The sequence below is a fragment of the Mobula birostris genome, chromosome 22 (assembly GCF_030028105.1).
Source record: "Mobula birostris isolate sMobBir1 chromosome 22, sMobBir1.hap1, whole genome shotgun sequence".
NCBI classification, from domain to species: Eukaryota; Metazoa; Chordata; class Chondrichthyes; order Myliobatiformes; family Myliobatidae; genus Mobula; species Mobula birostris.
The window spans coordinates 21,830,004-21,855,641 of record NC_092391.1 but is presented as its reverse complement, the minus strand read 5'-3'; the positions used below and the strand labels follow the sequence as shown (position 1 = coordinate 21,855,641).

The 25,638-nt window shown below is 43.6% G+C and overlaps 1 protein-coding gene across 3 annotated transcripts in view; it reads right to left on the bottom strand.

Annotated features, from left to right (window-relative positions):
* The window catches only part of gpsm1b (G protein signaling modulator 1b), a 279,264-nt gene extending 258,991 nt beyond the window's left edge, over nucleotides 1–20,273 (bottom strand). The window contains exon 1 of one of the 3 annotated variants that reach the window (XM_072240285.1): nucleotides 19,874–20,273. In XM_072240285.1, the coding sequence (XP_072096386.1) occupies nucleotides 19,874–20,045 (172 nt within the window). In that variant the 5' untranslated portion in view covers nucleotides 20,046–20,273. The remainder of the gene's footprint in view (nucleotides 1–19,873) is intronic. The other 2 variants (XM_072240286.1, XM_072240289.1) reach the window with 2 other exon arrangements.
* Between the last annotated feature and the right edge of the window lie 5,365 nt (nucleotides 20,274–25,638).

The following is a 25,638-nucleotide window of genomic DNA, read 5'->3' as shown; positions in this document are numbered from 1 at the left end:
CGCTGGTCCCAAATAATCAATCTTCAGTAAAGTTACATTAACTACCACCCTTAGTCACTTCACATTCAATATCATGTGTAATATGGGACAGTGAGAGTGTTGAGCCAGTTAGAGATACCAGACTCATGCATAATTTTCAATGTCTATCTTGCCACAAGAGAGTGAAGACAGTTGACTACCTCAAAACTATCTCTCACCCCAACCTGGCTCCATCTAACTATTATCCCTTCCTCATCTAGTTCTATTATCACCCATGAGCCTATCTCTTCTTTCACTCTATATCCTGGCTCTCTTTTCTCTACACCAGAGGTTCCCCACCTTTTTTATGTCACGGAGTAATACCATTAAGCAAGGGGTTAGGAACCCTGCTCGACACACACAGTCCTGATGTAAGGCCTGGAGTTTAATAACGGGATGGCAGGAGGAGAAGATGGCGGCGCGACGCAGCTCGCAGTGGCCACTCGGGTGGTGATGTCTGTTATTTGTCAAGTAGGGTGCCATGCACAATCCTGATTTGATGGAGACAGACGTGAAAGCACGGAGGAACATCTGGTGAAACTTCTGAAATACCTGCTTCGCTGCTGCTCCTGGTCCAGAATCTCCAGAGGAGAAGGCCCTGAGTCCTCAGCTTTGCTTGTTGCTCGGCGGCCGGGGTGGGGTCGAAGTGCTCGGCAGAGGATGGTGCTCGGAGAGGCTGTGTCAGAGGGGCTGGTCAGAGGCTTGAAGTTTTCAGATGGACTCAGAGTCCGCTGCGGTCGGGTGCTTCCAATGGTGCTGCATCGGCAAATTGGCAGCGCTTGGAGGTTCATGGCGCCTGCGTGAGATGATGAGTCTATCGGGACTTTGAGACTTTTTTTTAAACCGTGCCCATGGTCTGCTCTTTATCAAATTATGGTATTGCTTTGCACTGTTGTAACTATATGTTATAATTATGTGGTTTTGTCAGTTTTAGTCTTGATTTGTCCTGTGTTTTCTTGTGATATCATTCTGGAGGAACGTTGTATTATTTTTTAATGCATGCATTTCTAAATGACAATAAATGAGGACTGAGTGTCCTCAATCTAAAAAAATAGTCTAATCTAAAAACATAAACCATCCCTTTACCTCCAGAGATGCTGATTGACCTGGGGAATTCAGTTTATATTTAGACCGTTCTTTCTGTCATCAGTCTATGCAAGCATATTTATCCCCAAAGCCATGCGCTTTAATTTGCTTAACAATCTAGTATGGCACTTTATCAAAAGCTTTCTGAAAGTCCAAGTATACCATAACCACCTCGTTGCCCAATCGATTTTGCTCGTTTCAGTCTCAAAAACACCAACTAATGTATGAAACAAGATTTCTCTTCCAGAAACGTATATCAGCTCTGAACCCCAATACTGTTTTGCATCAAGTGGAAAGTGACAACTGTTTCAATGCTCAATATCATTTCATACTTCACAAATATTTCCACATTCTCTGTCAATTACTCACTACTACTTATTTAAGATTTTGATTAAGCACTCATCAGCTCACAAGGCCATCTTCTCCGTTCTCTGCAATATTGTTCAGCTTAATTTCAACTCTGCCAGTGCTCAAGCACAGTAGCATAGCAGTTAGTGTAAAGATTTACAGCACCATCAATCAGCAACTGGGGATCACCGCTGTCTGTAACAAGTTTGTACGTTCTCCCCGTGACTATGTGGGTTTCCTCCAAATGCTCTGGTTTCCTACAAACTCCAAAGAGATACGGCTTAGGGTTTGGAAAGTTGTGGGCATGCTGTGTTGGCATGGAAGCGTGGTGACACTTGCAGGCTGTCCCCACCACATCCTCAAGAGCGTGCTGGTCATTGAGGCAAACAACACATTTCGCTGCATGCTTTGACGCACGTGACCATGGAAAAGGTCAGGGTAATCGTTGGTAATCATTTTCCAATGTTCTATAGATTCAGGATTAGTTCCTGTGGATTGAAGGGTGGCTAATGTTGTTCCTCTCCTCAAGAAAGGAAGAAGAGAGAAAACAGGGAATTATAGACTGGTTAGCCTGATGTCGGTGGTGGGAAAGATGCTGGAGTCAATTATAAAAGATGAAATTACGACACATCTGGATAGCAGTAACGGGATTGGTCCGAGTCAGCATGGATTTATGAAGGGGAAATCGTGCTTGGCTAATCTTCTGGAATTTTTTGAGGATGTAACTATGAAAATGGACAAGGGAGAGCCAGTGGATGTAGTGTACATGGACTTTCAGAAAGCCTTTGATAAAGTCCCACATAGGAGATTAGTGGGCAAAACTAGGGCACATGGTATTGGGGGCAGAGTACTGACATGGATTGAAAATTCACAGGCCACAGTTTAAGAATAAGGGGTAGGCCATTTAGAACAGAGTTGAGGAAAAACTTTTTCACCTAGAGAGTGTGGAATGCTCTGCCCCAGAAGGCTGTGGAGGCCAAGTCTCTGGATGCTTTCAAGAAAGAGACGGATAGAGCTCTTAAAGATAGCAGAATCAAAGGTTATGGGGATAAGGGAGGAACTGGATACTGATTGTGGATGATCAGCCATGATCACAGTGAATGGCGGTGCTGACTCGAAGGGCTAAATGGCCTACTCCTGCACCTATTGTCTATTGTGTCGGGGCTGGGGGGGGGGGGTGAGGGACGGGCCACTCCAGCTCGCTGCTCCACAACCATTACTCAGCTCTGCACTGAACTAAGGCCGTGGCCTGCTCCTGAATCGGCTGCGGTGACATCTGGCTTCATGGCTGTGGACTCACTTTCGTAAACTTCAGTTCAACGCTACGTGCTCCCTTTTATTGTTTGCATAATTTGTTTCTTTCTCTCTGCACACTGGGTGTTTGACAATCTTTTTTTAAAGTGGATTCTATTGGGTTTCTTTGTTGCCACTGCCTGCAAGGAGACAAGTTACAAGATTGTACAAAATATACACACTTTGATAATAAATGTACTTCGAACATTGACAAAAAATGCTAAACATTATAACTCTGTGTCCTTACCACCTCGAGGTACATTTCTCTTACACTTCTGCTGTTTCCCTTCCCATCCATCCTGTCTGCACACATTCCCATCATTTCCAAGTGTCACTATATTCAATCAGCCCCAACATGCTCATGTTGATCCCAGATGCCTCACATTAAGTCACACTAACTCATTATCACGCACAAATCAAAGCACTGTGAATTTATGCTGCACTCTATTGTTTCGATGTAAAATTTAGGCTGCTACGCCAGTGAAGAACTTTGTTCACTTACAGAACAAAGTTCCATCAATTATTCTTTAATGAACAAATTAGCTGGGTACTTATCCTACTGTCTGGGTGTAAATAGATCACCCTGATTGCCGCGTTATAACTGTGATTACCTTTGATTGGTGATAAAGTGCTCATACATTGTTAGTATATGATAACACACACTTATTGTTATTCTTCTCCATACCTTGTGGCCCATGTCGTTTCTTTAGCATTTTGTCTGTTTTTACGAGGCCAAGTTGCTATCTTGACACTCAACCCGGCACAGATGGAAAGCGTGCAAGGAGCCGGCCGGATTCAAACCTGGGACCATTCGCCTCTAAGTCCGGCACAGATGCCACTACACCACCGGCCAGCTAACACACACTTAGTGGCCACTTTTTTTTAGTTACATCTGCTCACTAATGCAAATATCTAATCAGCCAATCAAGTGGCATAAAAGCATGCAAAGCTGGTCGAGTGGTTCAGCTGATTTTCCAGACCAAACATCAGAACGGGGAATAAGTGTGATCTCAGTGACATTTTCTGTGGAATGATTGTTGGTGCCAGATGGGGTGGTTTGAGTATCTCAGAAACTGCTTACCTCCTGGGATTTTCACACACAACAATCTCTAGAGTTTACAGAGAATGGTGTCACAAACAAATAACATCCAGCGAGCGGTCGTTCTATGGGCAAAAATGCTTTGTATACGAGAGAGGTCAGAGGAGAATGGTCAGATTGGTTCACGCTGACAGGAATGTGACAGTAACACAAATAACCACATTACAACAGTGGTGTGTAGAATAGCATCTTTGAATGCACAACATGTCGAACCTTGGAGTAGATGGGCGACAGCAGCAGATGATGACACTGGGTTCTACCCCGTACCTAAAAAAAAGTGGCAAGTGAGTGTATACATACTTATATAATCTACTTTGAGCTTTGAGGACATCCAAAGTTCTTTAAAAAAATACAAAATATGCAGGTTTTTAAAAATTTGTTCACATTTTGTTCTCTACACTTTACTAATGGTGAATATTCCAAGTGTTCCAACACGCCAGCATGGAAACACCAATGCCCAGGAACAGAGAAGTTTACATTCACATGGAGCACTGTCGCAAGGAAGTAGTATCTTTCATCAAGATCCCCACCATCCAGGCCTTGTTCTCTTCGCGTTACTACCATCGGGAAGGAGATACAGCAGCCTTAGGTCCAAACCTGTTATTACCCTACGACCATCAGGCTCCTAAACCAGAGTGGAAGACTTCAATCACCAGTACACCGAACAATTTTCAAGGACTCTTCACAACTCATGTTCTCAATGTTATTTTTGTTCGTATCATTTATCTTCTTTTGCACATTGGTTGTTTGTCAGTCTTTGTTTATGTATAGTTTGTCACTAATTCTGTTGTATTTCATTTTCTGTAAATGTCTAAAAGTACTATATGGTAACATATACATACTTTGATAATAATTAACTTTGAACTCGAGCTTTTGGAACCTGGAACATGCAAGTATCTCTCCTCTCTCCAACTCCAATGCTTTGCTTTTAACAATGAAGAGCAAGAAACTGCAAATGATGGACATCCAAAGTGAAATTAGAAAATATTGGAAATACTTAAAAGATCAGACAATAGCTATGTAAAAAAAATAATCTAACATGTCAGAGCCAGGATTCTTCTGGCACAAAAAGGTCTTCTATCTCAAACATTTACTGTTCTCTTTTCTACAGATGCTGCTGGATGCATTCAGCATTCCCTTTTAAGTCAGATTCTTAGCATTTGAAATTTATTTTACTTTCATTTACCGTATCTTGCAAAGCGGCTCTTGGGAGATTCTTTACATAAAATAAACTATTAGGAAGTGCAAGTAGCTGTCTTTTCACTATGCTTTCCGACACAGGATTCCAAAATAAAAATGCACCACTTCCTGCTGATGCTCTGTGTTCTTGCTACATTCGTACTCTGCACAGAAGTGTGCACTGGGTCATGTGCATCAAAATAGCTGTTGCAGAATTTTTTTTTGTAGAAATCACATATGTGGCAATAATGAGTCAAATATAGAAAACAGGGACGAGAACGATACACACTACATTTTCGAGAACGTGTTGCATGACCAACACATGATTGCAGCCTATTTCACTAACATCCTTCACATTCCCTCACAAAAAGTCTATGAAACAAAGAACAAAACACATGCAGTCTCGTTTGGAGGCATCCAACATGATAAAGATACAGATGAGCTTTATTTGCCACACGTACATTGAAACATACGATGAAATGTCATTTGCGTCAACAACCACAGTCCCAATACATGCTGGGGGCAGCTGACTCTTGCTCATCTGCACTCAACCATAACATGCGTATGCATACCCACAACTTACTAACCCTAACCCGTTAACATAGAAATCTACAACACATTACAGGCCCTTTGGCCCACAATGTTGTGCTAACCATGTAACCTACTCCAGAAGCTGCCTAGAATTACCCTACCGCAGAGCTCAGGCAACAGAACCCGTCATTACCCGTTACAGGAGTGCTACGCATGTTATGGTTGAGTGCAGATGAGCAAGGGTGAAAGTGATCAAACCCAGAGGAGATCAAAGTTGAGGTACAAGAATGGTCAGCTTTTGATTTCTCCACAATTGCAGATTGTGACTTCACATTTGGCGATGAACAAGTTAATGCCTTATGTCTAAAATATCATGATTTTCTAGCTGAAAATACCATAATTTGCACAACGTAAGATTTTTGCACACAGACTAATAAAAATCAGAGGGAACATTGCTTCTGACATCCCCCTTGTACCTGCTTTCAAGCACCTTAAAACTATGCCATTCATGTTAGCCATTTCAGCCCTGGGGAAAAAGCCTCCGACTATCCACACGATCAATGTCTATCATCAACTTATACACCTCTATCAGGTCACTTCTCATACTCTGTCACTCCAAGGAGAAAAGGCCAAGATCACTCAACCTATTCTCATAAGGCATGCTCTCCAATTCAGGCAACATCCTTGTAAATCTCCTCTGCACTCTCCCTATAGTATCCACATCCTTCCTGTAATGAGGTGACCAGAACCGAACATAGTACTCCAAGTGGGGTCTAACTAAGGTCTTGGGGTGTATGGGGTGTCAGGGAGGGGTAGCACCTCTGGTGGGGGAACATGTCGCGTCCTTTTCAAGGCGGTTAGTCCACCTTTGGTCCCCATCTGGCACTCAGCTCTCACCTGTGGCTCCCCGTAGCTATTTGCATGCGAGAGCAGCCACACCCCGGGCAACGGCTTCGACAAACTGGCTAAACCAGGTGAGGGTAGCTGACGGGTCTCAAACCCTCAGTGAGATAGGGAGATGTCTATCCCAGCATGTGAAGACAGAATCCGGCGGATTGAGTGGACGAGACCAATGGAAGGTCAGACGGTCAAGAAGGCGGTCTCTGCAAGTGTTGTGGAACGTGTAGTGCAGGACAAGACACAGAAGACGTCCTAGTCATCCACTGCGCCTAGTCCCATCTCCAGCAGTCTCGACTCTGTCTTGCCACTGGATCCAGATGGGAATTGGGAAGAGAGAGTGAGGCAGACGCTGCACAACTCTCCCTCACTTAAATCCAAATCATGCGCTCGTCTCGACACCATCAATGGCGTCAAGGTCTTCATCGACGACGACGATGGACAAACATAAAAAAAAACTAAGGTCTTATACAGCTGCAACATTACCTCACGGCTCTTGAGCTCAGTCCCACGGTTGATTAAAGCCATCACACCATACGCCTTCTTAACAACACAGTAAACCTGTGCAGTAGCTTTGAGTGTCCTATGGACAAAGAACCAAGACCTCACTGATCCCCCAACACTGCCAAGAGTCTTACTATTAATATCATATTCGGTCTTCAAATTTGATCTATCTGGGTTGAAGTCTTTGGAATATAAGGGGGAACCAGAGTACCCGAAGGAAACCCATGGGAGGAACATACAAACGCCTTACAAGCAGGCAATGAGCCACAATTGCCAACTGCTGGCGCTGTGAAGCATTACGGTACTTGCCACGCTACCGTGCAGTCGACAGGGGAAAGTTGTCGACTAGCATATTCCAGGCTGCAAAAGTTCGTAACGAGGGACGTAGCGAGATTCTAGGTGGAAGACCAGAGCAGGTTATTCCATAGTGAACACTAAGGGGCTGAGTCCGGCAGAATGCCCCTCAGAAAATTTAGAGCACATCACACCAGGGGCCACGTGGGTGGCAAAGATTCTAGTTACAGAAAAAAAAATGTGCGAACACTACTATGTATAGAACCAGTGACACCAAGAACGTAAAGAGCATTGCATTGTGTTCTTCTTTTGTATATGTTTTATTATGAACAACATTTATTTTTGAACTAACTTAAAGGTCTGGTATGGACTCTGTGCTGTTAACTACAAGTAGAAAAATCATGTTCCTCATTATGAAGCTGGTTCATTTGCATAAATTGCCACTTGAATTCGAAATTTTTGTTTCAAAAGCTTTTTGAAAGGCTGTTGTGGGAAATTATGCTATTGTTATTCCTAGTGCCAGTCGTGTGATGACAGCCAGGGTTACGTGTGAGGAGCAGAAAGCAGATGAAAGGCCTCCTCCAATAAACACTACAAAGCTGAACTGTCTGCAACCACAGTCAGCCAGAAGTACAATGTGGATGATTCATCTGACCCTCCCACCCCAACTCCTCCATCATCTCCATCATTAATAAAGCCAGTCTTCAGCTAATTCAATTTATTTCAATTTATTCCATCTAAGTTCAAGAGATACAGCTAAAGTTGAGACCACATAGCAACCCGCCTTCTAAATACTTAAGCTTCAGAACAAGGCTGAACTAGTCAAGCTGATCCAACTTTAACTACACTAGCACTGATTTACAATATGGAAAATTGCCTCAGGCGCCCTTTCCACTGAAATCCAAGCCATCCAATTACTGTTCAGACAACAAAATGACAGAAGGTATCAACAAGTGGGAAAGCCACACATTGACTGCATACCAATACTCAGCACTGTTTCCTCAGAACCACTTGGCTGACGACGCCCATTATAGCTTTTGTCCCAACATAAACTGAGCAGCCACATTCAAAGATGAGGTAACAGGCAGCATTTTGTCCCCAAATGCCAGCAAAGACAGTGCAGTTGTAGTATATTTTGCAATCATATCCTTCGTCTTTGTAGGTGTGGGAAACTGCTTACCTCAAGTTTAATTCTTAAATGTTTCTCCCCGGTATGAAAATAACTTACCATCAAATAACAGCTTTCAGTCCATTTCTGCTAACTCACTTCTCATGGCACTCTTACTGACCTGTTGGCACATGGCCAAGTGGTTAAGGCATCAGTCTGGTGATCTGAAGGTCACTAGTTCGAGCCTTGGCTGAGGCAGCGTGTGTGTCCTTCAGCAAGGCACTTAACCACACATTGCTCTGCGACGACACCAGTGCCAAGCTGTATCGGCCCTAGTGCCCCTCCCTTGGACAATATCAGTGGCATGGAGAGGGGAGACTTGCAGCATGGGCAACTGCCAGTCTTCCATACAACCTTGCCCAGGCCTGCACCCTGGAAACCTTCCAAGGCGCAAATCTATGGTCTCACGAGACTAACGGATGCCTTACCGACCTGAACTGCAAATCTAGAACCTCTACTTCACTATTGTCCTCTTCTCAAACTCTGCTAAACATAATTCATGATTACCTTAATCATTGTTAAGACTTGATGATTTCAGAAGAGGTTCTTCCCCTCAAACATCAGATAGATTTCAGAACCATCCATGAACACTACCTCATTACTATAAATTACAAAGTGCAAAAAAAAGGAATAATGTTTGAATTTGCTGCCACAAAACAACAAATTTCATGTCAAATACAACATTAACAATAAACCTGATTCTGAGGCATCAGAGGAAAAACATTCTCTATCCACACCTAATTGCCTCAAAACTTAACCCAGAATTACACTACCGCCCGTACAATTCTTTTAAAAACCAGTTTTTCAAAAAAAGGCATGAATGCAATTTAAAAATCCATTGCTTTTTATACCTTTTACATGGAAAGTATTAAAGTTACTTTAACTTTGAGTTAATATGCAGGGTGAATAAAATCACCCCTGTGCTATTCTGTTCATCAGAAATTTTATTTACAGATTGCCTCTTCCATTTTCCTGAGATTATTTGGAGGTCTTTATTACCCTTGCAATTTCTAGACTTCTCATGTTTTGTTCTTTAATTCAAACCATTAACCCTCATTACGTCCTTCTCACAGTTGCGAGTATTTTTTGAAAACACCCAACTTGATCTCATCTAAAAATCAGGAGAAACCAAATTCAGACCGTGTGACGAGTGACAGAACTCTGCCATTCAGTCACCAAAAATGATCCAGAGCTTTGAGTTGTCCAACATTTTAATTCTCTACCCCACACTTACCAGTGTTGGGCTCCTACACCATTCCAACAATTTAACATCTCATCCTTCAACTAAGGTTATTATTGCTGTGACGAGAATACACATAGATTAAGATGTTAGCTGTCCTGTGCTGGCACCAGTGGAATCAGCAGTTGGTCTGCCACCTGTCTTCAGGAGAAAGGGAGATAAGGAAAACAATGGAGCAGCATTTGGAGATGTTAATGAAGGGATGGGAGAGAGTAACGGAAAGAGAGCTGTCAAGATCGGCTCACCCTTTGAACCCTGAACTGTTTGAAGTGATGGACAGGCGATACCCCAGCAGGGGGATAAAAAGGGACAGGTTCACTAAGGCAGGACACACATGACACCCCGAGGTAACGAGACCCTGGAAGCGGTGCATCTCCCACAAGTCGGTGGGAAGTTTTTTTGGACGGCTGGTCGCGGGACAAGCCATAGACGCACAGGGTGGAAAGGCACGATCGGCGGGAACCTGGTGTGTGTCCACCCTTGCCTGGGTGCTGGGTTCACCGCAGAGAAACGATCGTATCTGGAAACGGAGGGGTCACGGTCGGTGACTTCAGATGACATCACAAAGGACTCGCCCGAAAGCTGACTGCGAAGGTCTGTGTGGAAGCTGTTTTGAATATTCATTCGTTTTGCTCTCTCTCTCCTTCCCCCCACTGTCCATCGCCACGGCAGCGATTACTGCGAACTGAACTGAACTAAATTGAACTGAACTTTGCATCACTTTGAAACTGGTCATTTACCCCTAGACAACGATAGAGCTTGATTGATCCTGTTATCTTAATTCTGTGTACATGTATGTTTATCATTGCTGAACTGTTGCATTCATTATCCTTTTGATTAGAGTACTGTGTTGCTTGTTTCTTTAATAAAACTTTCTTAGTTCGAGTAATCCAGACTCCAACTGAGTGATCCATTTCTGCTGGTTTGGCAACCCAGTTACGGGGTACGTAACAGAGCCCACACTCAAGCCTGAGCTTACCTTTTCAGACTATGTCAGGCTGGCCTGTTCCCAATAAAAGATCATTAACTTATGACAACTAAACTCTACTCGGGCTTCCAGCTGGGTACAGGTATCGATTTTAACCAACGTTTCAACGACAAACTCTGCCTTCTTCATCAGGGATGACGTCTGGGCATGTCTCAGTGCCACCAGACTAGACACGCCCAGGCATAATTTCTGATGAAGATAGCAGAGTTTGTCATCAAAATGTCGGTTAAAATCGATACCTACATCTGGGCAGAAACCCAAGAAGAGTTGATTCGTCATGTATGCAGAGAAAGCACTAGATCCTTATATTAATTCAGTTTTCTTTTCCCTTTACAGTTTGACTGAATTATTTGAAGAGGTGGAAAAGAGCATAGGGCAGTAAGTATGAGTTACATGGACTTCAGCAAGGTCCTGTGTGGAAGACTGGTTCAAAGGTTAGGGGCCCTTTGGACTCGGGGCAAATAAGGAAATTGGATCCTAAACTGGCTCAGCTTTGGAGACAGACGGTGATGGTCAAGGGTTGTTTTGTGAATGGATGCCTATGACATGGTGGTTAGCTGCAAGGATTAGTATTGAGACCCTTGTTGTTGTGGAAGTAGGAGGCAAAATTCATGAAGTTTATGAAGGACAAAATGATTGGTGGAGTCGCTGATAGTCCAGAGGGTAGTATTAGGCTTCAGATATCGATGTCTTGGACTTAAAGATGGCAGATGGAGTTCAGACTAATGTGTGCTGCTGCATTTCAGAAGCCCAAACAAGGCTAGGACACATAGGAAAAATGCTACAGTCCTAAGCCCAATTTATACTTCTGTGTCAAATGTACGCCATAGGTACCGCGTACCCTATGCCGTAGAGTGACATGCACCTCCCCAAAAAAGTAACCCATGCGTCGTGGCGATGCAGACTGCAACAACTGTGATTGGTCCGCTTGGTAGCATCGCATTTCCTCCTACGCATTTCCGGTTGCTTTTTCTCCGCCATGTCTGTACACTGATGCGAAATAAATGGTTGGAGACGATGAACCAAATCATCAAATCTACCTGCCGACATTCAAAAATATTTGAAATGCATGTCCTCGTCCATGTCTCTCACGAAGAAACTCACAGTGGCATAGAAACCCCACCGCTAACTAGCGTTTTGGCAGTGAATTGCAGAGCGACGCAGACACAACAACGCATACTCGCTACGGCGTAGGGCTACACAAAAGTATAAATCAGGCCTACGGCGTAGCCCGTACACACAAGTATAAATCAGGCTTTAGGGTGTATTAAGGAATAGAGGGACTCAGTGTACAGTTCCCTCTAGGCTGCGCAGGTGCACAATAACTGAAATGCTCCCATACATGTAGCCTTTGTTGCCATGCAGCTGGAATTTTCTTTTATTTTACACAGTTTTCAGGCCGTGTAAAAATTTCCTGCTGGTCCGTGCAGTATATGTAAAAAAAAATTGAAAGGGAATGTTGGTACAGAGATCTTTGAAAGTGGCAATGGAGATGAATAACATGTCTAGAAAGGTGTACAGGATATGTAAAGTTATGCTTCAATTTTCTAAAACCTTGGTCAGACCTCACGAGGAATAGCGCGCGCAGTTTTGTTCACCAAGGTACGAGCACTGGAGAGGGTGCAGAGAGGATTCACCACGATGTTGCCTGAGACGCAGAAGTTCAGTTATGAACAGAGATTGGAGATACAAGCCCTATTAACATCACAGCAGAGGTGGCCAAGGAGGGACGTGATTGAAATATACAAGATTAAGAGGGGTATAGATCATTGCAGGTAATTTTTTCTATATCAGAGGTAAACAAAATGAAAGGACATAGGTTGAGTGTAAGCATACAGAAATCCAGAAAGAGTATGAGGGGAATCTTCGTATAGAGAGGGCAAGTACCTGGATTGCATTGTCTAAGAGAGTGATTCAAGCTGATCATGAAAGCATTTAATTGTCCAGGTTTACACCTGAATCTTACGCATCGGGGCAATGGGATTAATATGGAAGGGTGCTATTTCCACACTGCATGATTCAACAGATGTAAACCCGACCTGCTGAATATTTCCAGCATTTTCTTTATTTCAAAGTTCAAAGTAAATTTATTATCAAAGTGCATATTGATCACCATATACTACCGAGATTCGTTTTCTTGCAGGCATAGTTGGCAAATCCAAGAAACATAATATAATAAATGAAAGAGGGATGGATGGATAGATGGACAGACAGACAAATAACATGAAGTGAGGAGTCCTTGAAAGTGAATCCTTAGGTTGTGGGAACATTTCAATGATGGGGCAAGTGAAATTATCCCCTCTGGTTCAAGAGCCTGATGGTTGAGGTGTAATAACTGTTCCTGAACCCGGTGGTGAGAGTCCTGAGGGGTTCAAATCTCCAATCACTGCTTCATTCTGCATGTTCAAGCTCCAGCATTGCTTCCCCCTCTCGCCTCATTCACCTCTCTCCTTTCCCCTTGTATAGGCAAATTTAGCGTGATTAAGTCTTCACCACCCATTTTTGTATAGCTCAGTCTCTCTTGGTCTTCAAATTATCACAAACACTTCTTTAACTCTCCCCAGCCCTACCCTTGTACTGCAAATGAAAAAAAAAACGCTACTTTTCCAACTTGTTTTAATAAAGGATCATTACCCAGAAATGTTAACTTTGTTTCCCTCCCTATAGATGCCACATCTGATCAGGATTTCCAGTCTGATCAAAAGGCTACAGAACCTGGGCCTCTGTACCTCCCTCTGCAACTGGATCCTCAATTTCCTAACCAGAAGACCACAATCTGTGCAAATTGGTCATAACACATCCACCTCACTGACCGTCAACACTGGCGCATCTCAGGGATGTATCCTTAACCCACAGCTCTACTCTCTCCATACTCATGACTGTGTGGCTCAAATGCTATTTATAAATTTGCTGATGATACGACCATTGTTTGCAGAATCCCATACGGTGACGAGAGAGCATACAGAAGTGAGATATACCAACTAGTTGAGTGGTGTCTCAGTAACAACCTTGCACTCAACGTCAGGAAGACTGAAGAGCTGATTATGGACTTCAGAAAGGGCAAGATGAGGGAACACAAACCAATCCTCAAAGAGGGATCAGAAGTGGAGAAAGTGAGCAGTTCCAAGTTCCTGGGTGTCAATAACTCAGAGGACCTAATCTGGTCCCAACATATCGATGCAGCTATAAAGAAGGCAAGGCAGCAGCTATATTTCATTAGGAGTTTGAGGACATTTGGTTTGTCACCTAAAACACTCGAAAACTTCTACAGATATACTGCAGAGAGCATTCTGACTGCATCACTGGCTGGTGTGGTGGGGGGGGGGCTACTGCGTAGGATTATAGTAAACTAGAGAAAGCTGTAGAACTAGCTCTATCACAGGTACTAGGCTCTGTAGTATCCAAGACACCTTCAAGGAATGGTGCCTCAGAAAAGCTGCTTCCATCATCAAGGACCCCCTCCACCCAGGACATGCCCTCTTTTCATTATTACCATCAGGAAGGAGGTGCAGAAGCACACACTCAGCGACTCAGGAACAGCTTCTTCCCCTATGCCATCCGGTTTCTAAATGTACATTGAACCCTTGAACTCTACTTCGCTGCTTTTTTTTTAAGTTTCTGTTTTTTTTGCACTACTTATCTTAATTTAACTATTTAATATACATATTTTTATTGCAATTCAGTTTTTTCGTTCGTCATGTATTTCATTGCACTGATGCCGCGAAGTGAAATTTTACGACATATGCTGGTGGTACTAAATCTGATCCTATTTCTTTTGTTTTATTGACAGTCAGCAAAGCTTGGTGGTGTCACTTCCAACTAAGCAAACATTTTATGGCAGAGCTTGTTCTGCTTCAATGTTCTATGCTCCAACTCACATAGCAGCATTGCAGCCCAGAATCTCATAACTTCCATTAAGCTTGTTTTAATAACTTTGATTGGGGTCATTTCATTTGAAACAAGATCTATAAATCAGGATTTGCACTAAGTTTCAGTCTCTCCAAATAGTAGCTGAAAATTAAATTGGAACAAACATCAGGAGACCTGTGGAGACGGCAGAAGGAGCTGACTGTCTCACAAACTGTCCTGATAGGCATCTCCTGTCTCATTCTTTGAAGCATTTGCAGTTCCTTTACCTGACCTATCAATTTCTTTAGAACCCACAAAACTAAACTGGAACCAAAAAATTCCTCTCCTATCTAACAATGACTAGTTTAAATTATGGAACAATTAAGCACTCCATCTTTTCAGGACATGCTTTTACCACAAAGTAATTGGGATTTTCTTACGAAAATGGTAACAATCCCACCCAATTAAAAGAGGAACTTGGCAGCTATTGCAGCTTCATACCAAAGAATTAAACTGAGGACAAGCTTTAAATATGGTGTCCAATCTTGGACTTTTGCATTAAGAAGCACGTCAAACCGTCGGCAAGGGTGAGCAAAAACTTTTAGAATACTTTGAGTAATCAGAGACATTGAAATGCCAGTGCTTTTTATAGCCTGGATTATCCTTCCTCAACCAGGAAGTATAATGTTATAGAGGTACTCAAAAATCTAAGTACTTTGACAGTATAAAGAGAAACTACATCCCCTGATAGAGAACCAGTAACAAGAGGGCAGAGAATGGAAAAGATGATTTTTAATTTTACCTGAAATGTACAGTTTGACAATTTTATGATCTGCAGCACAGAATAAGGGCTGCCCATCAAATGACACTGTATGTGTTCTGCACAAGCCCCTTCCACTCACTCTTCACCAGACACCAACAGAATTCAATTCAATACCTGGACGAACTTACAAAAGGGAATTGGAATGCAAAGATTGATACACTTGCGATCCGATGCCACGCTCAGATATTTCCTTTTCATCCCCTCCTTCACTCTCCATTCTAATTATAAACATTAAATAAAAAGCATTTCACTAATAGTGTCCTCTTTTAACTTTACCACAAGGCAGCCCAAATCCCAGTTTCAAAGCACTGGCAGTTCAATGTCTTTCAGAGGTTCCCAGCCTTTCTATGCCACTGAGCCTTATCATTAATTGTGTGTTGCCCTTAAGGCATTTATTTTACTTTGTTGGGTCTATGCTTTAAATAATCTGTTGGTAAGTATTTTCTAGTTAAAGGTTGATAATTATGTTACAGTTTAACAAAGGTAAATTCACTGTCTATGGTATATCGCGGTATGTGATGACGTCGCCTCCGGTTTGGAGGTGGTGTGAAGGTGGGTGCCATGCGTGCACATGATCGTGAACAGCTCCATTTCTACCCACAAAGAAACATTTCAGAAGCAACGCCTTTTCACCATATGATGTTAATGTGGAAGAGTGAACAGTAAATGGTTAACCTTACTACGACTCTGTCTTCATTGGCTCCGGTTTAATTTGGTGTTTAGTCAAGAGTTTCATCACACTGCACGAGAACACTACAAATCGAGAGAGCCATGGACCCAGATTGGAAATCTAGAATATATTTGAGTGACAACAACTCTTCTACCTCTTTCTTGTCCAAGTCTCAACAGCAAGCAACAGAAGGAAGGATGAACAAACTCTTCTCGGGCTTCCAGCCAGGTACAAGTATCGATTATACCCAACGTTTCGATGACAAACTCTGCAATCTTCAAGGATGATACCTGGACATGTCTAGTCAAGTGGTATTTATACCTCTGTAGTCCGACCTTCCTGATTGGTTAGTCCTCATCCAATCAGGTTTCCCCTCTCCCACCTTGTTTACAATTGAATTCCAGTTCTTACTTAGAATGAGACTGTTTTCTTTGTTAAAATTCTTTTCCTCTAGTTTTATTCCAATAGCTTCCTTTACCAGGTGGTCCCAAAAGCCATTGGCCTGGCACAGTAGTTTTGTGCCATCAAATTCAATCCTATGGCCATTGTGAATGCAGTGTTCTGTTATCACCGATTTTTATCTGGTTAACCCAAATGGATACACCTCCTGTGGTCCTTGATGCGGGTTTCCACTGTGTGTCCCATATGGCCAATATACGCTGCTCCGCATTCACAGGGAATCCCGTAAACACCAGCCGACCTGAATCCCAAGTCATCTTTGACCCGCATAAGCTGTGATTTGAGCTTCCTTACAAGTTTGTGGATGGTATTAATCCGGTAGTTCTTCCAGATCCTGGCACTCCTTCCAGAAACCATGGAAGTACAGAGAAGACAGGTAGTAGTGATGGGTTCCTCCTTGTTGTTAGCGTTCCTGGTTTTTCTGTCAGCCCTTTTAAGCGCCAGATTTTTTCCCTTCACCTTGTAGCCATTCTGTAGGAACGTCGTGCATAATCATTGCTGAAGCCAAACATGACAAAAGGAGAGCCACTGGCCTCCCAGGCACTGTGGTGAAACCCAGTCATCATGATCTCACCAGCAAATAAAGGAAATGCAACAGTCCTGATGTCCTCTGAGGAATATCAGAGGAAAGTCCAACAGATTCTCAGTGATCCTGCCTACAGAATTCTGCAGCAGGAACCCATGGATTCGATGGCGATCTCCACCTCCGCCTTAGGGAAATCTGGACTACCAGCACACATCTGCAAGACATTTCTATCCCAGGCTCCAGGACCATCAAGACCTTATGGGCTCTCTAAAATACACAAAGAGGGTCTCCCCCCCCCCCACCCGAGGTCTGTCATCAGTGAGGTGGATTCTCCAACTTACTTAAGCATTTAACGACCATGCTGTCTCCCTTTGTTGGAGGCCGTGAGCATCACATCACAAACTCGATTGACTTCATTAAAATGATAACCAACGTCCAGCTGAACCCAGAGGACATAATGGTCAGTCTTGGCATGGTGCCCCTGTTCATGAGAGTTCCCATTAAGAACAGCTTGGTCCTCCTGAGGTCAAGGTTTGATAAGGGTACCATTGACCTTTTTGAACACACCTTTATATCCTCTATAAAGGGAACTACTCTGAACTAACAGACAGAGTGGCCATGGAGTCATCCTTGTCGCTGGCTATTGCCAATTTCTAGGAGGACTTTTAGGAGAGAGCTCTGAGTTCATCACCCTTGCACCCCAAATGTTTCTTCAGTTACACTGATGACACGTTTGTAGTGTGGCCTCATGGACTCCAGGCACTCCAACAGTTCCATGACCATCTGAGCAGTATACATCCAAACGCTCAATTTATGATTATAGAGAAGGAGAAGAATGGTTGCCTCCCATCTCTGGACGTTATAATATGACGCAAACTAGACGGTAGCCTCGGACATGGCATCTATTGGAAACCCACTCACAGGGACTTGTATCCCTCAACAGTAACAGTGACCATCATGCCTCCCAACATAGTGGTTCTTTCTACTTTGATTAAGCATATGAAAACTATTTCAGACCCAGAAAGTCTCCCTGAGGAAATAGGACAATTACGCATGATGTTCCTGCAGAATGGCAACAAGGTGAAGGAAATCAATCGGGCCCTTAAAAGGACTGACAGAATAACCAGGAAAGCTAACAATGAGGAGGAACCCGTCGCTACTGCCTATCTTCCCTATATTCCCACAGTTTGTGGGAGGTTCTCCAGGATCCTGAAGAAATATCAGATTAAATATTATCCACAAACCCATAAGGAAGCTCAACTCACAGTTTATGCAGGTTAAAGATGACCTGCAAATGCAGAGCAGCATATATTGGCCAGAAAGAACGCACGGTGGAAATCTACATCGAGCATAGGAGGTGTATCCGTTTGGGTTACCCGGAGAACCCAAAACACTGCATTCACAATGGCCATAGGATTTTGACTTCGACGGCACAAAACTACTGTGCTACACCAATGGCTTTTCCAACCACCTGGTAAAGGAAGCCATTGAAATAAAACTAGAGGAAAAGAATTTTAACAAAGACGAAGGTCTCACTCAAGTAAGAACTAGAATTCGATCCAAGGTGAGAGAGCAGAAATGCGATTGGATGAGGACTGACCAATCAGGAAGGACAGACTACGGGGGTATAAATACCACCGCACTAGAAATGCCCAGGCATCATCCCTGAAGAAGATGGCAGAGTGTCCGCGAAACATCGGTTATAATCGATACCTGTACCCGGCTGGAAACCCAAGAAGAGTTTATTCGTCATATATGCCAGGAAAGAACTAGATCCTTTTTCAAAAGGAAGGCTCACAAGACAGCCTTCTGCTTAATCTTCAACTTTCATCTATAACTTTGACCAGGGGTCATGGAGTGCAAAATGAATGGACAAAAAAAAAGAGCTAATTTACCTTCTTCCCCATCCCCCACAAAACTCATGCATACTTTCTTTCCCGAGTAACATCTCTTACTTATCCTGCTGCTATGCAATCTGATCTCCATACAAATCTGGAGTTGATTAATGCAATAGCAGGGTCACACACACTGATTATCTGGGAATGCAGAGTGCTGTAGCTGAAAGTACTGGCTGAACACAAACGTGAGTGAGCCTGTGAAAACAAAGATAAAGAGATAGACGAAGAATAATCTAGCTTTATGTCTACTCAACCACTTTCTAAAGTGTATGAAAAATAAATAAATGCTAACTCATTAATCAGCTGACATTAAGCCAAAAGAGAAAATAACTAAACAATCATTCCCTGGAGTCCTATCTTCTCGTAAACATTAAACTTGCTGCCAGTTTATGCAGTACTGTACAAGAAGACTTATGTCCCAGGACAGTGCTCGCTGTTGGTATACTGTTTCAAATTTATATCTTTCAAACGTAAACTTCCCTTTCCAGGTTAACGGAGGATTACTCAGTTTCCACGATCAGAAAGTTAGAGGCAGCAACACAGATCAAATATATAAACTCTCAGTAATTTTCTTCCCTACATTAGCTTCAGGGCAAGGGGGAATAAAGGTATATGCTTTTATGCTCAGTTACCTCCCGTAAGCCAATCGTTGCGAAAGGGTACAAATCCGAAACGACCAGCCGGTCTTGCCTTCCCTTCCTGCCGCCCGCATTCTTACTGGGGGCCGAGGTCTGATCCCAGGCCTCTCCACGAAAAGTGAAGTGGGAAGGGTGGAGGCAAGCACACACAGTGTACCGAATAAAACAGACAACTGGAGGTAACACTGGCATCCAACACGTGCAACAAGGCTTCTTTTTACTGGAAATTGGATTTTAAACAGAAAATTTCTTAAGTTCTTGAAACAATAAAGTCAGCGAAAGTAAAACAAAAGCAAAAGCCGAAGCCGTTCCCTGTTCGGGTCTCCAGTTCCGTGGAGAAGATTCTGATATATTCTGATACTTACAATGCATGTCCGGCCGCAGGTAATTCCAGCTCCCTTCACCCAAACTTTTTTTTCCGCTGAGTGGTCGCCGGCAACCACTACGATACCGTACTCCTTCCCCGGCACATCCCGAAGCCAGGCCTCCGCGCGGTGTCCAGCGAGCGGGCAGAGGCGGCCGAGGGGACAGCTCCATCCATACTACCCAGCCCCAGCCTCAGCCCCGTCCCCGAGCCGTCAGCGGCGCGTCCGCCTGCGCTGGTGCGCTTCCCGGTTTGATTGACAGCAGCGCCGCCGGGCACCGGAGTGGAGGCAGGGGCTTGGCGGGTCACCCCCAGCCCCACAACTCGCCAACTTTTTTTTAACGATATTTGTCTATTGTTTTAATTTACAGCGTTACTGAAGGGTGGTTGATTTTAAACTTCGTTCTGGTTTGCTTTATTAAACTTTCAAGCTGAAGCAATCGTGCCACCTGGTGTCTGCAAGATTTCCCTGGTTCTTGGACACGAACCATGCCTGAAATCTTGAGCAACACATAAAAAATGCTGGAGGAATTCAGCAAGTCAGGCAACGTCTACGGAGGGCAATTAACGGTTAACATTTCGGGCCGAGGCCCCTTCGGCTGTTTCTTCCTTCGTTTAGATGTTATCTGACTTGCTGAGTTCCTCAAGCAATTTATGTGTTTTCACTTGTTCTCGTCTATTATTCTTTATGTCGTTTACATAGTTAAATTATTTTGGATGCAAAATGACGGCCAGGAGTTAATCTTTAATTTAGAATAGACAAGTCTGATCCATGCAAAACAATGCGGCATGTTTATCCCCTCTTACAGATTCAACAAGACCAGACAAGGAGGTTGGGTACTATGTGTCAGACGATGGATTTATGTCTCCCACCCCCATCTCTTTTGGCTCCATGCATAGATTACCACTCTGATTTTACAGACAACCAATTTTGCCCCTTGCTTTCCTTTTGCTCTTCATATATCTGTAGAAACCCAGCTGGTAGTGTAGTAACATCAGCATCGCACTTTGGGACGAAAGGTCCCGAGTTCGAATCCAGCCGGCTCCCCTGCACGCTTTCCATCCGTGCTGGGTTACGAGCTGGTGATCTCTTTGGAAACTCACCCGGCAGAAGGCAATGGCAAACCACTGCTGTAACTTGCCCCGTACGCGGTTCCCCATGACGTCAGAGAGGCGTGGAGGGAAATCGTCCCTAACTCCGGATGTGACATACCTTTCCATTTCTGTAGAAAACCTTCAGATTCTCCTTCACCTTGTCTGCTAGAGCAAACTCGTACCTTCATCTAGCCCTCCTGATTTCCTTCTTAAGTGTTCTCTTGCATTCTTAAAATTCCTCAAGTACCTCATTTGCTCCTACCTGCCAATACCTGTTATGCACCTCCTTTTTCCCTCAATATCTCTCAAAAACCAAGGTTCCCTAAACAGTTTATCCTTGCCTTTTATTCTGACAGTTACATACAAACTCTGTACTCTCAAAATTTCACTTTTGTAGGCCTTCGACTTGCCAAGTACTCCTTTGCTAAAAAAAACCTGTCCCAATCCACACTTGCCAGAACCTTTCTGATGTCATCAAAATTGGCCTTTCTCCAATTCAGAACCTCAACTTGAGAGGACCAGACCTATCCTTCTCCATAATTATCTTGAAACTCATAGCATTATGATCAATCAATGCAAGGTGTTTTCCCACCTGTCTCATTCCCTAATGGGAGATTTAGTATCACACCTTCTCCAGTAGGGACCTCTTATGTACTGATGAAGGGAACTGATGAGATCACCAGCTTGTAACCCAGCATGGATGGAAAGTGTGCAGGGGAACCGGCTGGATTCGAACTCGGACAAACTCTATCCCATCCAGCCCTTCTGCAGCAGGAATCCCAGCCAATAATGTGGAAAATTAAAATCACCTATTGTCACAGCCTTATCTTTCTTCACTGGAAGAAATCTAAGCTCGCTACCCTCTCAACCTCAATATTGTTGATGTAGATGGGAGCATGCGCACCATCTCCTCCCCACCCACTTGTTGAAGTCAATGACATTGAGGAAAAGATTATTGTCATGGCAGCCTGTTAATAAGCCCTCTAACTCCTTCCTGTACTCTGGCCCACTACGGTATCATCTACAAACTTGTAGATGGGGTTAGAGTGGAATCTGGCCACAGAGTCATGAGTGTATAGGGAGTAGAGTATGAGGCTGGGGACGCAACCTTGTGGAGCACCAATGTCGAAGATAATCGTGGCAGAGGTGTTGCTGCCTCCCCGTACCAATTGTGGTCTATTGGTCAGGAAGTCAAGGATCCTGTTGCAGAGGGAGACATTGACCCCCAGAATCTGTAACTTGGTGATAAGTTTGCTTGGAATTACACTATTGAAAACGGAGCTGTAACCAAACTTAGACGTCTTTACTGGCCAGAATGTAGGGCCAGGGAGATGGCATCCAGTGTAGACCTGTTTCAGCAGTAGGCAAATTGGAGTGGGTCGAAGTTGACGGAAGGCTGAAGCTGATATATGCCATGATCACCGTCTCGAAGCACTTGATGATAGTTGATGTTGGAGCTGTGGGCGGTAGCTGTTAAGGCATATTATCGTGTTTTTCTTGGTACCAAGATGATAGTGGTCTTCTGAAAGCAGGAGGAAGCAACAGCCTGAAGCAGGGGGAGGTTAAAAATGTATGAAAATAGGTCTTGTTCTTCAAGTACCCTTTTCCTCAATAGACCAAAGTTAGTACATTGAAAGTAATGGTGAATCTTATCATCAATGTCTGCCTTCACTGAAAGGTGGTCCACCATGAATGTTTATTGTCAGGTAACGGTTGCTGTATGGCAGAGTCTGGACGTGGGACTGGTGGGAGGGTGATGGAGAACATTTGTCTTGTTGATGCAGATTGTAATGCTTCTGCTTCAGTGAACAAGTTGAAGATTCAAAAAGATACAAATATACATTTATTATCTAAGTATGTATACACAGACATCCCACCCTGCAAAAACGCATTTCAGGGAGGTAGCACCATCAATTTGCGGGAAACTCCTGGAACTTCCAGGAGAGGTGGGACGTCTGCGATACAGTAGCTCCTTAGCAGCTAGCCAGCTAGTTTAAATAACGTTAGCCATGCTAATGAATAAATGACACCTGTTAAACTCACCTCAACATGTCTTTTACAGTCTTAACCCACCATGGGCAATAGAAAAGTCACTGTTGCAAACAGTGCAGCAAGCAACACTGTCATTATTTTTGACCCCTATTAGGCAGGGGTACACTTTAGTGTAGTCTGGGGTGACGTAAGTTTTATATTTTCTTTTTTTTTTGGAACACTCTGCCATGGCGCGCTCTCGCTCTCTCGTGGTCACTCACGCACTCTCACTTGCTTTCTCTCTCGCTCTCTCGCTTGCTTTCTCTCTCACATTCTCTCTCTCGCTCACGCGCTCTCTCGCCCTTTCGCTTGCTTTTTCTCGCACGCTCACTCTCAAAAAAATTGATTTCTGTGATATTGTATATAATTTGCGGGCATCAGGGAGCCACTATTCATATGCAGGAGACTCCCGGAACTTCTGGGAGAGGTGGGATGTCTGATTACACAGAATACAATTCTGAGATTTGTCCTCCAATAGGCAGCCAGAAAACAAAGAAGGACTATGGAACCCATTCAAGAATTTTCAAACACCCAATGAGCGAAAAAAAAGGACAAATTGCACAAGTGGCAGAAAGTGAGTGAACAGCACATAGACTATCGAACATCAAACCAGGAGACCAGTAGTATTCAGTTTGTTTCAGTTCAGTGCCATGCCACTAGCAAGCTGTAGGGCCATTCTTTGCCAAAGCGCCCCAGTCCACACTGATCAAACCACTCAAACACAGTAAAAAAAAAGAGTAACTAGAGTGCAGGAATACGTGCAACCTGAACCTCAAAGTCCCCCAAAGTGAGTCCTCAGCCTCATTGATCAATCCTTGCAACATGGATCCCAAGATAGCAGCTAGCAAGAGGGAGAGGAAGACTGGTCAAACGCAGACAGATGGCATCAAAAACCTGCCCGTCCTCTGCTCTCAACGTTATCGACCCCAATTGGAGAGAAGCAATGGAGTCAATCGTGGGCTTGGCCCTATCTCAAGGCTTCCAGGCCTCTAGGCGGCACTCTCCTCTCCAAACAACACTGAACCCCCTGAGAGACAACAAAGCACCAGATCACTCAATTATCCCAAAAAAACCACCATCAAAATGTAAATCACAGGTTCCAATCTGGGATGGCTTAGAGTTTGGGCCTGAACACGTACAATGGAAGAATTGCCCACGATACTATCATAGACCTGGGCAATAACATTGCTACTCCATGTGAGACTAAATGGTTCATTTAAAGAATATGGAACCTCATCTCATGAAGCGACCTCCAGCATCAGGAATAAGCTCCACAGGCTTCTCAGTGTAGAATTAGCGTGTGCCTTATAACTCTTCAGCTCCCTCTAATTTAAAGCAAAACCTATGGTCATCAGACCAAACACTTGAAGCCTAGAAGCTTCAGGTGAGACCAGGGAGGGCATTTGCTCTGACCTTGAAAAAGCCCTGGTCCACCTAATTGATGGAGATAAAATAATCCTCTGGTTTAATTCCAGTATCGGGAGAGAAAATGTCAACCATCTGGCAAGATGTGATTGAGGAGGAGGGAATAGGTAAGGCCAATTCCAACAGTGCTCTTGGCAAAAGTCCTCCCCACCACTGAGTACATTTACATGGAGTGCTACCACTAGGAAGTAGCATCCATCATCGAGGACCCCTACCATCCATGCCATGCCCACTTCTTGCTACTGCCATCAAGATGGAGGTAAGTTATTTTTATTTGCATAGTTTGTTTTCTTTTGCACATTGGTATTTATCAGTCCTTGTCTATTTATGTATAACTTCTATGAAGTTTTATTGTATTTCTTTTTTCCTGTGAACACCTGCAAGAAAATGAACCACAAGGTAGTGCGTGATAATATGTATGAATGTATTTTTATAATATTTTTTCTTTGGACTTTTGAATTTTGAAATTTGGGTTCTTCAGCAGTGTCTAGACCAACTACAGACCAAACACCTAAGGCTCCAATCCACTGAAAGCCAAGAAAGGAGGTGAGCTTATTGAGGAAAGAAAGGTGGTCTGTGCGAGCGGAAGGAACACTTTGAAGATCTCAGCTGTGAACATCCTTGACTCTATCCCACAACAATCTATATTGTCCAGCCTTACCACACTGTATCAACAAAAAAACAAAAAGGGCCATATCTCAATTTAAAAAAATAACAAGGCCTCCTGAAAGACAGTGTCCTCACTGAAGTTCAAATATTTAGCAATGAAGAACTTTGGTCAAAAGTCCACAACCTTATCACCCATGTTGGAAAAGAGGAGGACCTACTGGGGAGCACAGTGACTTTGAGCATCTTCAAGACAGCAAGGTTAGGTTCGGTAACATCATTTCCTCCTGTCTGCTACATGGGAAATCATCACTGGGATCCTACACACCTCTGTCTTTCTGAAGTAGAGATGCTCTTTGACAGCCTTGAGCTGCGGTGAGCATGATGTTCTCTGTATGACTTGGGCAGGGTGAAGGATCAACCACTCTACATGTCCTTTTTCAACCTTGTTTGAAACCTCCAACTGAAAGGGAAGGTCGGACACTCCTCTGTTTCTGCTGCCCAGAGGATCATAAACCAATCACCAAGAACAAACTGTGTAAAAATCACAATTTTAAAGACCACGTCCACCACAGAGACACTGTCAGTATTGACCGGTATCAAACAGGG